Here is a 17,365-nt window from a genome sequence, read left to right on the forward strand (position 1 = left end):
TATGGACTGTCGTTAAGGTATTATGGACTGTCGTTTTAATATAAAATGTTCTGTCGTTTAAGTATTATGGACTGTCGTTTAGGTATTATGGACTGTCGTTTAAGTATAATGGACTGCTGTTTAGGTCTTATGCACTGCCGTTTAAGTATTATGGACTGTCGGTTATTTATTTTGGACTGTCGTTTAAGAATTATGCACTGTCGTTTGGTATTATGGACTGCATTTGCGGTATTATGGAGTGAGTATGGTTTTACAACGCTTTTAGCAATATTCCAGCAATATCACGGCGATGGACACAAGAAATGAACTTCACACATTGTACCCATGTCGGGAATCGAACCCGGGTCTTCGCTTTAACCACTAGGTTACCCGACCGACCCTCGGTATTATGGACAGACGTTTAGGTATTATGGACTGACGTTTAGGAATTATGGACTGTCGTTTAGGTATTATAGACAGAACCATGAGAGCGCAAGGTCGGGGGTTCGATCCCTGGTCGCGTCATACCAAAAGTCGTTAAAAGATGGTATTTGATGGGTGGGGTTTAAATGTTAAACTGCCGCGTGGTATCGAAGTGGAGTAGCACGATATAATTAGCATAAGTCCGGACTTGTACAAACGGTCACAGATTCTCAGGCACTGAAAGTCGGGGAGATAGACACGCACGCACGCACGCACGCACGCACGCACGCACGCACGCACAAACACACACGCGCGCATCTTTTTTACCACAGCGTCCTTACATGCCTTTGTAATATTAATTTAAGAAGAGATGTGATATTTGTATACTTATCACGTTTAAAAGTAATATCAATAAGAGAATGTTTAATACAGTATGTATTAATATCAAGGGGTAAATGTCACAGTGGAGATGTATGCAACTGATTTGTTTGTGATTCATTTCATTTTGGCAATACAGTTTCATTCTACAGAATGCATTTCTATAGTCCAAACACAAAGAGAACAGATTTTAACTTTTACTTATCTACACTATTTCCCGTTTCATTTTTAACCTTAAATTTATATCATATGAATTTGGAATTGTAAATGAAGTTTTTTCATAACAACTTTCAATATTTTATTCCTATTGACATCCTTGTAGTGGTTTCATGAGAAGGCCAGGGAAACAACACGCTGTGAATAATGTCTCTATTTACACCAGAGAATAATCAGTCTCGATTATCGGGAGAAAAGATTCCACAAGGCATAATAATTATTATTCTTAAAACTACTTCAAATTATACATCTGCGGACACAATTCATAACGTTGAAAATAATTACCAATCTTCAATACTGCAAGTTAACAACGGCTTCACGTAACAACATTAATTACTGCAGGTGCCTTATACATTATTTCCCCTTGACTTGCTTGATGTTTTATTAATGCGTGACTAAATTATTTGTTGTCTTTGTGTCCTTGAACGTGTTCGATAGACTGTAACAATGGAGTTGTTTACGACATATGACAAGCCTCCTACGATACATCAATACATAACACACAAACACTTTAATCATTCTTTAATCATGTTTACGACAGTGAGATGCACTGGAAAGCCTCGACGTTACAATTCATGAACATAAGCAATGCTGGCGTGTGAGGTTGGTTGGTTGGTTGCTTTGTTGTTTAACGCTGCACTCAGCAATATTCCAGCTATATGACGGCGGTCTGTAACTCATCGAGTCCGGACCAGACAATCCAGTGATTGACACCATGAGCATCGATCTACGCAATTGGGATACGATGACATGCGTCAATATATGAAATGACACGTGTAACATGTATATCCCCGGCAGCTAATGTAAACTGTTTAGTTCGAAACATGTCAATCATATCCGTCAATGAACGTTGATATCACGAGCATCAATCCACGTACTTGGGATCGATGGCAGGCATCAACCAAGTCAGCGAGCCTGACCACCCGATCCCGTTAGTCGCCTCTTACGACAAGCACAGTCGCCTTTTACGGCAAGCATGGGTTGCTGAAGACCTATTCTACCCCGGATCTTCACGTGTCGCGTGTGAGGAAAGTGGATGAGTTGCCGCGGGCAGATGTTTCCTGCAGGATTCAAGGGCTTCAGTTCTGTCCACACACAGAGGTTATTTAAACATTCCATGACTCTTTCTACACCTGATATTGTACAGGGATTTTATCTGTTGACCTGGCAGCGAGTGGGTAGCCTGTAGGATGTGGATATTTTTATGTACAGATACATATGAAGAAAAGAGGGTTTAGGTGATCATGGCACAGTTGGGCTGGTTTGGCTCATTATTTATCCTCTACACGAAGCCTAGACAGCGAATGGGACTTCTACCAGGAAGTGCTGCCTAGTGAAACCCAACCAAAACATTTCGGAGAGTGTGAAGACTCCCCAACGTTGCAGTCAACAGATTGGGAGGTACCAAAACCATTTTGATGCAAAATCACACATTGACGGTTTCGCTTGAGAAGCGACTCGTCCTGAGCAGCAAACAGAAAGCCTTCTGTTTCACTTTTCAGGCCAGCCATCTTCATCCAAGCGAACGACTCTGCAGTGTTGCTTTATTTCTCAACAAACTTCACATAACCGCGATGCAGTAGTCGTTCAGAAAGCCTCTCCTTGAAAACAGACCTTTTGCAATTCGGTAATGACTCTATTTGCCTGCGTGCTAAGTTCATTAAAGAAAATATAATGCTGTTTAGTATTTGTAAAAAATCCCAAATCATCAAAAGACCACAACCACCACCCTCATTTTTTGTAAAGACAACCTTGTTGTCATGGACAAAAAAACATCAAAAATCCACAAAAATCCGAAATCATCAAAACGCACCACTTCACCCCCAGACTTCAGCAGAAGATGTTTCAACAAGTCATATTTGACGGTTTGGGAGCTCTGCTCCGGAAACATAAAATAACTTGTTTTCATCTAAAAAAAACATAAAAAGACAAAAATTAAAAAAATTAAAAATCCAAAATCATCAAAACTTAACAGTTCCCAACTGGACTGGTCTGTATAGAAAGTTTCAACAAGAAATATTTAACGTTTTGGAGTTCTGCTCCGGAAACGGAAAAAAACGGTCGGATGAAGGACAGATGGACATGGTGATTGCTATATCCCCCTGCTTTTCAAACAGGCGAAAGAAAAGGGTAAACAAATTAACAATCCCTTTTTGTTCACATTTTGGTGGACAATACTTGGTAGAATCCGGGGCAGAATAAAACCAAGAACATATTGGGTATTGGTTTTTTTCACCTGACACATCCTTCACGTTCACGTGAATCAATCTTCGCAGACTCACCTGAAACATCTTCAATGACCCACCTGAAACAACCTGGGCCGATTTGAGATGGCACTTTGCTTGGTTGACAATCATTTCTGTACGTCCAGCAGTACAAAACCATCAACACAATCAACACTGACATTGAGATTATGTTCCACATCGTTGGCTCGTTTAAGGAAACTGTAAAATGCCTTGTTTTCATGCTTCAAAAGAAGATCATCAGACAAATAAGTGTGGGCAAAAGTGCACAATACAATTCTATCACGAAGAGCCCCCGCGTTAATCAAACTACGCCTATTAGCGATTGAGGGAAGAGCTAGGATTTATTGTCTGACATGATCCCTCTTGTATATATATATGGAGAGAGACAGACAGTAGTAGTAGTAGTAGTGGTAGTAGTAGTAGTAGTAGTAGTACTAGTAGTAGTAGTAGTAGTAGTAGTAGTAGTAATAGTAGTAGTAGTAGTAGTAGTAGTTTCTTAACAAAAAGGGTCTTTAGTTGGATCTTTAAATAGTAGTAGTAGTAGTAGTAGTAGTAGTAGTAGTAGTAGTAGTAGTAGTAGTAGTTTCTTAACAAAAAATGGTCTTTAGTTGGATCTTAAAATAGTCCAGGGAGATAGATAGTCTCAGATTGAGTGGCAAATGGTTCCAAAGAACCGCAGTTTCATAGCTGAAGATCTTTGACCAAAAGGTTCCAAGTTTCGCCTCTGGATAGTAAGAAAATGTTGGTGAGTGTTTTGTTTGTCACTCAAGTAGGGATTTTGAATTCTGGGGACAACAATGGTAAGCCAAACGAAAAACTTTGTAATCTGATCTTGATCTCTATTCTATATTTTTCAGTTTTATTTTCAGTACAACATTAAAGAGGGGCTCTCATTCTTACGTTTGCGGCTTAAATTATCCAGACTGGATCAGACAATTCGGTGATTTATCTTTTGCGAAACGATCCCATGGTCGTGGTACGATGACGCGCAGTCAATCTAGCCACCGAGCCTAACCTCGCCATCCATTAACTCGCCTCTTACAACCAGCAGAAGCGACTGGGGACCTACTCTAACCTGGAATCCCCACTGGAGTTCCTTATAAACAAGGTAACGAGAACGAATTGACGACTGCCTGGTTCCACTCTTACATGAAAGAGAAGACAGCTTTAGACTAACACCTGGCAAAGATATTGACACTGACAAAATAATGATTATGAAAGTTCACACCGTCATGTTTACGCTTGAATGTACTTGTGCAACCGTTCTTTATTGTATGGTATAATAAAGTATACTCTCTAAACCTGGATTTTCTAAAAACGTTATCAAACCGTTACTAGGCCGAATGTCTGGCATCTGTGAACTCAAACAATCAGAATCATGACAACATCTGCTCCATTCTTCTCATTGTATCACCATTTAGTAACTGTTTTATGCTTTCTTTTTCCCGGCAGTTTATCTGATACTCCGCAGTTTCTCCGTGAGAATGTTACAGTTAAAAGCAAATTTCAACGTGGGCGAGTTATATGATAGATGCGCAAACCGGTTTCGACCCGATAGTGTATCCATTTAACATGTTTTTACGTAATTACTAATTCAAGATTACATGTACTGAGGTCAAGAGCATGGTTTGAATAAACCAACAGGTTCTTAGCAGTAACAAAAGAATTAATAGTTTGAGAGGACATAAATAGTAGATGTTGCCGTGCATGTTTGTACTTTTAATGTCTCATATTGAACATATTCGCGATCCTCCCACTGGGTCTTTACGTCCTGTAGTAACTTCCACGTCAACACCAGAGGCTATTGTCGATTCAGCATTCGAAACAGATTCCATTTGGCGCCAAAGGTAAATAGTGATGAAAAGTATATACATGTAAATGGGTTATTGAAAATCTGTAGTGACACCAGGTGTTCGTGAAGACACGAATGTCCCAAGCTCCACCATGACCAGACCATAGCGTTTGAGTGTGTGTGAGAGTTGGATGAACGCCTCCTTGAACAGTACTTCAGTACATTGGACCACCCATGGCCCACGCCACAAACAAGGTTGGACTGAATTAATAATGTGCACGAAATTTGGTAGCTTTACATATATGCGTCAGATTGATGGAATTCCCATTATTAGTCTCCTGGAACAAGTTTGAATTTGCGTTTCATGCCAAGCTGTATACTATCAACTCCAGATCAAGACGTCTTCAATTCTCAATTGTAAATGTACTTTAGAGCATTTACATTTTACTCCATTCAAGACCGCCTCCGTGGTAGAATGGTAGAGCATCCGCCCGGAGAGCGGAAGGTCCGGGGTTCGATCCCCAGCCGCGTCATACCAAAAGACGTTAAAAGATGGTACCCTGTCTGGCGCTCGGCATTAAGGGGCTAAAACAAGGACTGGTCAGCTCGGAGTCAGTATACTGTGTCTGAGTGGGGTATTCATGTTAAACTGCGGCATGGTATCTCAATGTGCTAGCACTATAAATCGGCATCAGTTCGACCTAGTACAAGCAGCAACACACACATACACGTGCGTGCACGTCGCTATATAAGTGCAATAATCTTCAACGCGACGTTTAACCCCATTTCACTTCACCTCACCTCACCTAGTCCATTCAAACAATGTAGGGCAGATGTTCAGATGACGCTTGCTTGACAGCATGATGCGTTCCCATGCTATCACTACGAGTTGGTTGACTGCGTGGCATCGTAACCCGGCGGGGCTGATCGTCTTCTTTCAATCACTGGAGGGGCGGTCGGGTAGCCTAGTGGTTAAAGCGTTCGCTCGTCACGCCGAAGACCCGGGTTCGATTCCCGACATGGGTACAATGTGTGAAGCCCATTTCTGGTGTCCCCCGCCGTGATATTGCTGGAATATTGCTAAAAGCGGCGTAAAACCATACTCAGTCAGTCAGTCAGTCAATCACTGGATTGTCTGGATTATTCATGACACAGTCAAAAGTCAGAAATATCGCTGAGGTCTGCGTCGAAACAAAAACAAAAATTCGGATTCAGAGACACACGTGGCATGAGTCTTTGTAGTGTTGGTTTACTGTGATAACATTCGTGATATTTATCATAATGCCTAGCTAAGTGTTAAACCGAATCCACTCCCCAACTCAAGCCGAAGACCCATTTCGAACCCATAAATGATAATAGAAAATGAAGCCCATTTCTTGATGTCTCCTGTGAAATTCCCCTTGCTCAGCGTGAACTGTGTGTTAATTTTGCATTAACACTTTGCATCTCCTTTGATAAAGACTTGAGTTCACATACGTCTTGTGGTTATTCATGTTCCAGTAGGGTTAATGACACGGCTTATGAACACAGTGTAGAAGGCTATTCATGCCGAAACATTTGGGGATTATGTTTTCCAGGTTAATTCATTCAGTGAATTAATACTTCCCCGTTGTAAGTGGTAAATGTTGTCTCGATCTGTTTTGACGACGTCAACATACTTCGTACGACAATGTAATCACGACCGGCGACGAAACGGATGCTTGTGTATTGATGAGAACGAGACATAATCATATGGCCGTGACTGGATGTACAGTACTTTGGCTCGTGGTGATACATAACATTAAGTGTATTTGTTCCGTGATATTGCCAAAGCGCTACAATAGACAAGATTATATACACATATACAGGTACGTCTACTGGAGTGAGTGAGTATGGTTTTATGCCGGTTTTAGCAATGTTCCAGCAATATCACGGCGGAGGACACCAGAAATGGACTTCACACATTGTACCAATGTCGGGAAATCGAACCCGGGTCTTCGGCGTGACGAACGAACGCTTTAACCACTAGGGTAACCGACCGCCCCCACACCTACTGGAATTACATTATAGGAAGTAGTATTTTCTTAACAGAAAGGTCCAGCTGGTTCTTGACGTCTGGGAAAGTAGATTATCTCAGGTTGAGTGAGTGGCAAATGGTTCCGAAGAACTGCAACTCCATAGCTAAAAGATCTTTGACCAAAAGATTTCAGGGGCGGTAAGAAGATGTTGGTCAGCAGATCGCAAGGATCCAGATCGTTAGTCTCAGTCTGATTTGGGAGCAGCCTGGTGATAGTAATGTTAAGCTAAACTTAAGACTAGTTCTGTTTCAGTAAAAGAGGAACAGTGTTCAATAGTTCCAGTGTTCACTTCCAGTCTTACCCGGGTTAGAATTGGTTTTCAGTAACCTATGCTTGCCGTAAGAAGCGACTTACGGGATGGGATGATCAGGACCGCTGACTTGGTTGAAGCATGTCATTGTATTCCAACTGCGTAGATAGATGCCCATGATGTCAGTCACTGGACTGACTGGTCCAACCAACCCTTAATACATTACATCGTTACGTTGCGTTTATGGAACTCCAGTGGGGTATGTAAAGTTTTGTAACACCCACTCACGAGTATTCCAGCAATATGACGGCGGACTGTAAATAATCCAGTCTGGGCCAGAGCCCGTTTTTCAACGGGATATGTATTAGTTTCTTACCGCTATTGCTGCTGGCAACTCAAGTTGCCCATTTAACTGCCTTTGCTTAACTACCCACAAGTATTGCCTCACCTAGACCTTTAACCAAATATATTCTTCTCTTATTTATTTGGCCTGTCCTTTCAGGCCGTTTCGGTCTTATGTGTTTAAAAAATCAAGCAATATGACGGCGGCCTGTAAATAATCCAATCTTGGCCAGACAATCCTGTGATTTATCATATGGGCAACGACACGCGCCTTGGGGTACGATGCCGGGAAATGAGTCCAGTCACCGATCCTGACCACGCGATCCATAAACACCCCAGCAGAGGCTAATGGGGGCCTACTCTAGCCTGGAACCCCCAGTGACGCTCCATATAAACAACGTAAAGCGATAATGTATTAGCGATTGACTGGATCCACGCTTACAAGAAACAAAAGACAGCTTTACGCAAGCACCTATACCTTGGAAAGATATTGACTGACAAGTGTATGATTTTGAACGTTCACACAGCCACGTTAATGTAATGTTGAGTGGACTCTGCACCCGTCTTTTTAATATGTCGGGCAAGTAAACCCTTGAAAATTGGATTTGATAAAAAAAAAATGACAAACGTTATCAATTCGTAACTAGGTAATGTCTGGTATCTGTGAACAAACCCAAACTGATCATGACAGTGCCTGCTTCACTCTGCTCATTATGTCACCATGGAATAACCATTTCTTGTTGGTTTTATTTTTAGCCGTCAAGAAACATGAGTGTGTACGTTCTTTTGCCCGCCAGTGTATCTGATACTTTGCAGTTTCTCCGCCGGAGATTGTCAAAGTCAAAATCAACTTTCCACTCGGGTAGTTTGTCGTTGTGTGATATATGCGCAAGGCGATAGAGACCCGAAGGTGTATCGATTTCGCATGTTTTGAACATAAGCACTTATTCAACACACATGTACTAAGGACAGTAGCATTGTTTGAATAAACAAGCAGGTTGTCAGCAGTAACAAAGGAATCAATAGTCTAAGGGGGCGTCCATAATAGAAGTTGGCATGTACATTTGCAGTGTTTAACGCCCTCGTATTAAACATATGCGCGATCCTCACATTAGTTCTTATAGTGACTTTCCTTTTATCTCACGGTACTAAAAACGTCAACGCCAGAGAAAAATCTCAATAATATCCTTCGAAACAGATACCAGATTCCAGGTGCAATTAAAAATATTGATGAAAATTATTTGAATGGATCACTGAAAATCAAGGAAGACTCCAGGTGTCATTCGTCACCACTCGCCCGTTTCCGTAACCTGCAAGAAGACTCGTCCCCCTATCGATGAATGTTATGTGCGAAAATACGACAAACCAATCAGAATGCGCGTATGATTTCAAGTTCTTCGTCAAAGAATCCCTCAGAAACAATTTATGATTTTACATATGTCTTGCATCTAAAAATATACCCAAGACACAGTTAAATGTGGTCAATCATATTGTATAAATCCGCATGTCCCGATGTGCTTTTAATTGCATCTGAAATATATATAATATATGGGGACATATATGTGAAACATTACGCAACGATTTGACAATTGTTTTAGGTATGCCCGTTTGCGCTAAGATGGAACCCGGTCGCACAAATGGCCACGAGAGGTGCACGAGTCGCTATTCGGCTTGTCCCGGAATAACACGAGTTAGTCACGAATGTCCAGGTGTTTGCGAAAACAATATCCAAAGCCGATCAGTGTACTATCAGCTCCAGCTTATGACGTCTACTTTTCTCAATTGTTTAGGTACATTTTAGTCCATCCAAACAGCTTATAGCACATATTCAGAGGAGTGTTCTATATATGACACTTGCTTGACAGCCTGGTGCGGGATGCTATCCCATGCTGTCACTGTGATCTTCATATGGGGTTTTCACGCCTCCTTAGCAACTGGTACTCTTTAATGAAAACTGGGTGAGTGGTTGCTGCTGCTGCTGCTGCTGCTGCTGCTGCTGGTACAAAAGGTCATGCTTATCATTTTCGCCAACACCTGATATCATCACTGATTTTCAGTGATCCCTTCTTAATTATTTTCCCTTTAATGCCCTGTTTGGGTAGATATTCAAAACACCGACGTTCAATTTGGATTTACTGGAGCCGATTCGGTCCCATTTGGGTCCTTCGCAAGGAGACTATGTCTCAGATTTGCCTTCACGGCGTTTATAGAGCTGATGCTGAATATGTCAAATGGATTGAATTGTGTTCCGCAAATTTTTTTGGAAACGTTTCCCCTTGGGAATTGAAGCAGGGAAATAGTTTTGACATTTTAGACTCTCCTTAGGTCAACCATGTATACGGTTAAATTGTGTATCAGTCAACTTTTTTAATGCTTCTTTAAGATTTATGTAAACGCTACTTTCATTTACGCAATTGTCCCTCGTTTAAACCATTTCTCGTTTGTTTCAATATTAGCCAACCGCCTGCATGGTCTTGTGGTAGAGCGTCCGCCTGGAGAGGGAAAGGTCCAGGGTTCGATCCCCGTCCGCGTCGTACCAAAAGACGCTAAAAGATGGTTCTTGTTGTTACCCTGACTGGCACTCGGCATTAAGGGGCTAAAACAAGGACTGGTCGGCTCGGAGTCCGCATACAGTGTCTGAGTGGGGTATTCATGTAAAACTGCGGCATGGTATCTCAGTGAGCTCACTATAAATCGACATCAGTCCGGACTAGTACAAGCAGCCACATACACACTCGTGTATGCGACGTTAAACCCCATTTCACCTCACCTCACCTCATTATTAGCCACCATAAAAGATGTGTGTTTACTTTGGCCTAGCAGTTTATAATGTCAGAAATAAGATCCACCTGGTGACCGTCAACGAATTGTCAGTGTGATTGTCTAAATTGTGACGTGAAAAGGAAGAGACGTCACAGAAAACATGACGTCATCATGTCCGTACAGGCGGCCAGCTGGGACTTTTGTGGCTTTTTACAAGAGGTTAGGTGAAATGGGGTAGAACGTCGCGTCCACGATTATTGCACATAAATAGCGACGTGCATGCACGTGTGTTTGTGTGTGTGACTGGTTGTACTAGTCCGAAATAATGCCGATTTTATAGTGCTAGCCCACTCGCGTACCGTGCCGCAGTACACTGACCCCGAGCCGACCAGTCCCTGTTTTAGTCCCTTAATGTCTAGCGCCAGGCAGGGCAAATGCCATATTGTAACGTATTTTCGTATGACGCGGCGGGGTTCAAACTCACGGACCTTCCGCTCTCCGGGCGGACGTTCTACCACTAGGCCCCCTAGTCCATGGAGGCCGCTATTAGACAATCAGATAGCTTGTTTATCTTAGTGAGTGAGTATGGTTTTACGCCGCTTTTAGCAATATTCAAGCAATATCACGGCGGGGGACACCAGAAATGGGCTTCACACATTGTACCCATGTCGGGAATCGAACCCGGGTCTTCGGCGTGACGAGCCAACGCTTTAACCACTAGGCTACCCGACCGCCCCTTGTTTATCTGAGGAGTAATGAGGAGTAATGATACATGTCCTTATACTCCCCACTGCCGCGGCTCCAGTGTGATATTTAATTTATTTTGCAAATCATTATACTATATAATGCATTTTGAGAGACTTCCATTTGCACAGACAGCACTAGTGTCTCTGTACACACGTTAATTTAGAAACACAATAAAACACGTGATATGCACATGAGCTACCTGGTATGTTTTGAATTTATAGTCCACCATGACATATTTGAATCGACCATTCTGATTGGCCAGCCACTGGTATTTAATCCATAGTAGAACATTAGTGTGGTGCTGAGCTCTGCGCTCTGGGGAAAACTTAATTGAAAGCACATTGTTAAAACCCATCTACCAGACGGGAAATAGTGATTGATCATTAACTACATAAACGTTGCGAAATAGCCTATTGTAGGTCCTAGATTATTTATAGAAGGTTTGGAAATAGATTTTACTCAGAAAATTCGACAGCAACCAAGTCAGTGTATTGCGAAATTCTGTATCATCAACACAGCTTGACATTTGCCGTTTTCTATCACGTGCAGTGTGATAGCTTCCTGTCGGGAGAACATTATGACGTCATCACTTATCACTTTCCCTGTTACCAAAGAGTGAGTTAATAATATTTAACGTCGCATCTGAAACAGTTCAAAAGGGAAAGTTCAGGAAAAGGAAAGTTAAAGGCCACACATTTACTGGACATCAAGTCACACAAGTTCGATCGACATGTAACTTCGATCGGCCATTTTGAATGATATTTCTCGCGATATGTAACGAGAAATTACGGTACCTGCAGCTTTGATCTTCTGACAACACCGCTTTCGTTCGAAAATGCTTCGTGTCAAGTTACCAAACGTAAGTAATAGCTCATATTCAGCAAACAACTACTTTTTAACCCGAGATCACTAATGTAACATGATCAGCTCAAATAAAATGTCAATTGTAATAAATGCACACGTTGTAAATCGACGGCACACCTGTCGTCTGCTTGTTTACGTTCATGGTGTAAATGTCACGTGATGAGACGTGATGTGCTCGCCAAAATTTAAAACTATGGAAACAAATTAGGGTCATTTCTTATTGAAAACGTTATGCTTTTTCAGAACTTCTGTCTCTGGAGTTTTGGTGATATATGAAATAAACCTTTATTTTTACAGGTTTTGACCAATGGTGAACCAACCAGAAGAGGTCAAATTAGGCAATATTTGTCTGCAGCTCTAGACAAGGCATATAATGCTGTTTTAGATGGAATGGCAATTAGGAAAGCTGCCACTACCTTTGCTGTTCCATATGCTACACTGCATGACAGGATTAGTGGGAAGGTTTCTATTGAATGTAGTACCACTGGTAGAGAACCACTATTGTCCATGGAAGAAGAACAGGGACTTGTTTCACATATTGAAGCCATAGCAAATTTTGGGTATGGCTATACAAGGGCTGAAGTTACTACTATTGCCACAGACCTAGCAATATATGTTGGAAAGAAGTCAAAGAATGAACAACCCCTATCGCTTCAGTGGTTCTATGGGTTTATGAAGCGATGGCCTGATCTGTCTGTGAAGAAGCCACGAACCCTTGAGATACAGAGAGCAAAAGCTACCTCAGAGGAGACGATCACTCATTATTTTAATGAGCTTGGGCACATCATTGATAAGTACAACCTGAAGACATGCCCTCATCGCATTTATAATGTTGACGAAAAGGGACTTGTGGAGCATCATACCCCACCATCAGTTGTTACATCGAGTCAGAGTACTCCAGCTGCAGTCACAACATCAAGATCAAGTACTACAACTGTTATAGGTTGCGGCAATGCGGCTGGTAGTTCTATACCACCGTATTTTGTATTCAAGGGCAAGAGGATGCGGGAAGAACTCCTTTCAGGAAGTACCCCTGGAGCAGCAGGCACTGTAAGCGACTCTGGCTGGTCAAACACGGAGATTTTTCAGCACTATCTGACAGAGCATTTCCTGAAGCATGCTGTCGCCGCGTCTGCAGATAGTCCACTTCTTATTGTGTATGATGGTCACAGATCACACGTATCTATTCCACTCATCGAATGGGCACGTCAACATCACATTATTTTGTTTGTACTGCCTGCACACACTTCCCATGTTTTACAGCCATTGGATGTTGGTTGCTTTGGACCTTTTGCTAAAATTTACAACAATCTCCGTCATACGTATATGCGGGAAAATGCCACAAGTTCAGTTGATAAACATTCTGTTTGTGAACTTGGTTGTAGAGCTTATAACCTGTCGCTGACACCAACAAATCTGCAATCCTCTTTCAGGAAATGTGGAGTCTATCCCTTTGACAAGTCTACCACCGCCAATATCAACTTTGCGCCATCAACAGTTTTTAAATCGACTGAACCTTTGCTGCATCCTGATACTGGTGTTATTGATTCATGTGTGCCAGTTGGAGACAAGGTTGTCACTTCACCTACTGAGGGCAATGATGTAGCAGGATTCTTTAAAGACAAGACGACTGTACTTTTCAAGAAAGCTGTGCCTACTAAAAAGAGAAACGTTCTGAGCGCTGTTGTCGGGGGCAAGGCCATCACCGAAGACGTCATTCTGAATAAAATTATTTCCCACCAGACTGTGAAATCGGCACCCCAAAAAGGAAAGCAAGCACCTAAACCAAGTAAATCTTTAAATAAAACAACTACTGTCACTGCAACGAATGCAAGTACTGGAACTTCACGGTCCAACGCGCATCAGGACGATAGTTTTGATAGTGATGTGACAAGTGATGACGAACTCTGCTGCAAATGTAGCAAATTTGTACCTGATGAGGTTCGAGCTAATGTCTCACTGATCATTACAACCTGGGCACACTGTACCCACCCTACATGTCAGCACTGGACACATTTATGTTTCTGCACGCCAGTTCGTGTTGTGCGTCGACATTCTGAGTTTTGGTGCCCCTGTCACGATTAGCCTGGAGAATAACTCCCTGCATCAACCTTGTAAATAATCTGGATATTTGTTACTTTTCATCGGGTTTTTTTCAATATTAAAACATAAAATGAACGTTAGATGGACAAAGATGTCATAAAACAACTGCGGACTGTTCTAATTCGGATTTTGACACAAGAGATCGTCCATATATGTCATCCCGGTTATGCGACAAGCCAACCAATCAAATGATCGAACTTGTGTGACGTAGCCTTCTGGGTCACTTCTGTTGACAGTGAGAGGGCGGCCATGCCGCGAGTGTCAATTTCAATGGAAATACGTGGATTTGGGAAATGTTTGTCATAAATAAACAAGTTCACAGGTAAGATATTTGAAAAAAAGATTATATGAATGTTACTATGAATATTCAGCGACTTTTCGTAAGTGATCGAACTTCCATGACACGAGGATAAATATTAACATACTCTTCTGTAATATATCACGTAAGCGCTAATAGATTCTTAGATCGTTTTTGACGGGTGCCACTGGTGGGACGGGATTCGCTCGATCACGTGGTGGACACATGCTTGTGATATAGTCGGACTTTCTTACAATATTAAAACAGGATTTTAGTACACGATTACGAATTAGTTCCAACAATTTCACCCTTGTTGAGAAATAATCGTGTGTAAAATATACATAGCATTGTGTTTCTCGGTACAATTGATGTAATGGGAGGCAACGGCAGTGGTCACTATCATCACTATGTCACTATTTGTTAGAGATTCATGAACACATGACTTTACTTTCATGATTTCTTATTATTATGGAAAGGATTTTGTCGTTTGAATTACTTGACTTCTGTGAGTTACATTTCAGTTGCTGACTTAAAATATACGTACTGCACCGGGCGTCACGGGTGATGGGGGATCGATTGCATAGATGCCCATGTAGTCTTCACGATGACCTGATAACCAAAGGTTGCACGGTCCATCAACTCGGGGACGCATGAGTGACTGCAGTCGATATACTGCTTTCTGACAGAGATATAATATTAACAGTTGTGTGAAAGGACGTTGGACATGCATGAATACGATGGATGTGACCGCATCAATGATGCACCAGAACAGCCATGATTGTTGCGGGGTGCAGGTGCCCGGACACATCTGTACATCTGTAACCACTATAGCGTGTAGAGATAGACGGAACGTAAATGCTTGGGACAATGGGTGTATGAACGACTGGGACACCCGTGCCACCTAATCGTTAAAGTTTTTCGGTGCTCATCATTTGGTAGTTATTACTTATCATTCCATTGTATTATCCAGACATAATGAAATAGGGACGGTCGGGTAGTCTACAGGTTAAAGCGTTCGCTCCCGACATTGGTAAAATGTGTGAAGCCAATTTCTGCCGTGGTATTGCTGGAATATTGCTAAAAGCGGCGTAAAACCATACTCACTCACTCACATAATGTAATAGTTAATATTAGATAGTCATTATAACAGTAATTAATGTGTTCTTAAACTGTCTAATAATATAGGCAACAAGACCTTTCCATTTCATAAGAAATCTCGGCCAAGAACAGAGTCGATTGTACGATTCCGACTTTATCACGAGCATGTGTTCACAATACAATATATACAAAAAAGAAAAGTATAAGTACGTTTTGTCATTAATATTTCCAGTTCATGCTGGGGGGCACGGGTGGCTCAGTCGTCTAAGGCGCCGCGATTCGCTGTGCAGAGTTGCGTCCCTTGGGCACGCCAGAAACCTATGATTGTGGGTTCGAATCCCGGTTCGCCCCGATTATGTTTCTAGGTTTGTCAGCACCATACCCGTGCTCGTGGGTTTCACCGAAGTGGTAAACGTCTGAGACCTGCATCACTCCGGGCTTTCCTCCCACATTAAGCTGACACGCCGCGATATAACTGGAATATTGTTAAAAGCGGCGTAAAACCCAACTCACTCACTCACTCCAGTTCATGCTGCATGAAAGTTGTGTATACATATTTCTATACATGTGTTCACAAAGAATGAAAAGGGATCAGTCGTTCTGAATTTACACACTGAACTTGTCACACATACATAAAGTTCTAAGACTTTAGGTAAAAACGTCAGAGACGATTCTTCCAGGATAATGTGGTGTCAATGAATCGTTTATGTTTTTGTTGAACATGAACATATGTTCACGTCAAAAGTAAAAGAAACAATACGTGCTTTTTTTTTATGTGTATATATACTCAGCAACAAAAGTTCCTGTGACACGATATAAAACAAGAACCTGATCAAAGTAGACGCACACCTGAAAGAATTATTATTTTCAAACAGATAACGGACCATTAAACAAGTTACACATTATATGACACATGTCTAGCAGAGAAACGACGTTATGACAAGAGAAAGATGCAAGAACGGAAATGTCAATTTACACGTCAGAAGCGTGTGTGTCCCCCTCTTGCTTATATGCATGCAATGCATCTCCTTCGCACTGAACGGGTCAAACGTCCAATACAGTATTGTGGAATGGCATCCCATATTTCCACCAGCCTGTCTCGTAGTTCCTGGACTGTAGTCGGAGCACGTGGTAAACGTCGGTCCATTGCGTCCCAAATGTCTTCCTCCACAACACAGTTCTGAGCGTAACGTTCACCGCTACGTCGGTATACTCGAATTCGGCCATCGCTGTGGGAGAGGTGAAAACGAGACGTGTCGGTGAACAGCACCTATCTCAACTGAACGGCCACCCAACCTTTCGCTGTCTATACCACTACAGACACAATCGGCGGTGACTGTTGATCAGAACTGAGCGTCTGGCTGGTCTCCTCGCAACAATCCCGTAACGTCTAAGACGGTGACGTACAGTCTGTGCCGATATTCGACAAAAGCAAGGTATGGTTCTCGCAGTGACTTTGCAGGCTGGAACCGATTTCGCAGATGGGTGGTTCGAATCCAACGATCCTTGGTCGGTCTCTGACAGTGTTTGTTTGCTGCCACCGCTGCCATAACGTCCAAATGGTGTTTCTCTACACGTCCAATCGCCTAGCAACTTCACGATGCGACGTTTGTGACTGGAGCGTACCAATGGCTCTCAAGCGGTCATTTTCAGATAGGCGTGGCATCTCCAACCTTCAAATAGTGATTGAAATTTGATGTTTTTCCGTGTTGCAGTTGTCAAGACAAGCAGAAACAATGCATACTGAATCCCTGCACCACTTTGATACCCTGGTATACATCATCAGTTGCATGATTGCTGCAGGAAAGA

The 17,365-nt window shown here is 42.2% G+C and overlaps 1 protein-coding gene across 1 annotated transcript; it reads left to right on the top strand.

Moving 5' to 3' along the window:
* Window positions 1-12,336: 12,336 nt before the first annotated feature.
* Window positions 12,337-14,155, top strand: LOC124118792 (MFS-type transporter clz9-like; the record flags this gene model as incomplete). Its single annotated transcript, XM_046481074.2, has 1 exon — window positions 12,337-14,155. A coding segment is annotated over one exon (1,806 nt), but the record flags the coding sequence as incomplete, so codon positions are not given.
* Window positions 14,156-17,365: the final 3,210 nt, after the last annotated feature.

The sequence above is a fragment of the Haliotis rufescens genome, unplaced genomic scaffold (genome assembly GCF_023055435.1).
Source record: "Haliotis rufescens isolate VD_foot unplaced genomic scaffold, xgHalRufe1.0.p SCAF_6, whole genome shotgun sequence".
Lineage (NCBI taxonomy): Eukaryota > Metazoa > Mollusca > Gastropoda > Lepetellida > Haliotidae > Haliotis > Haliotis rufescens.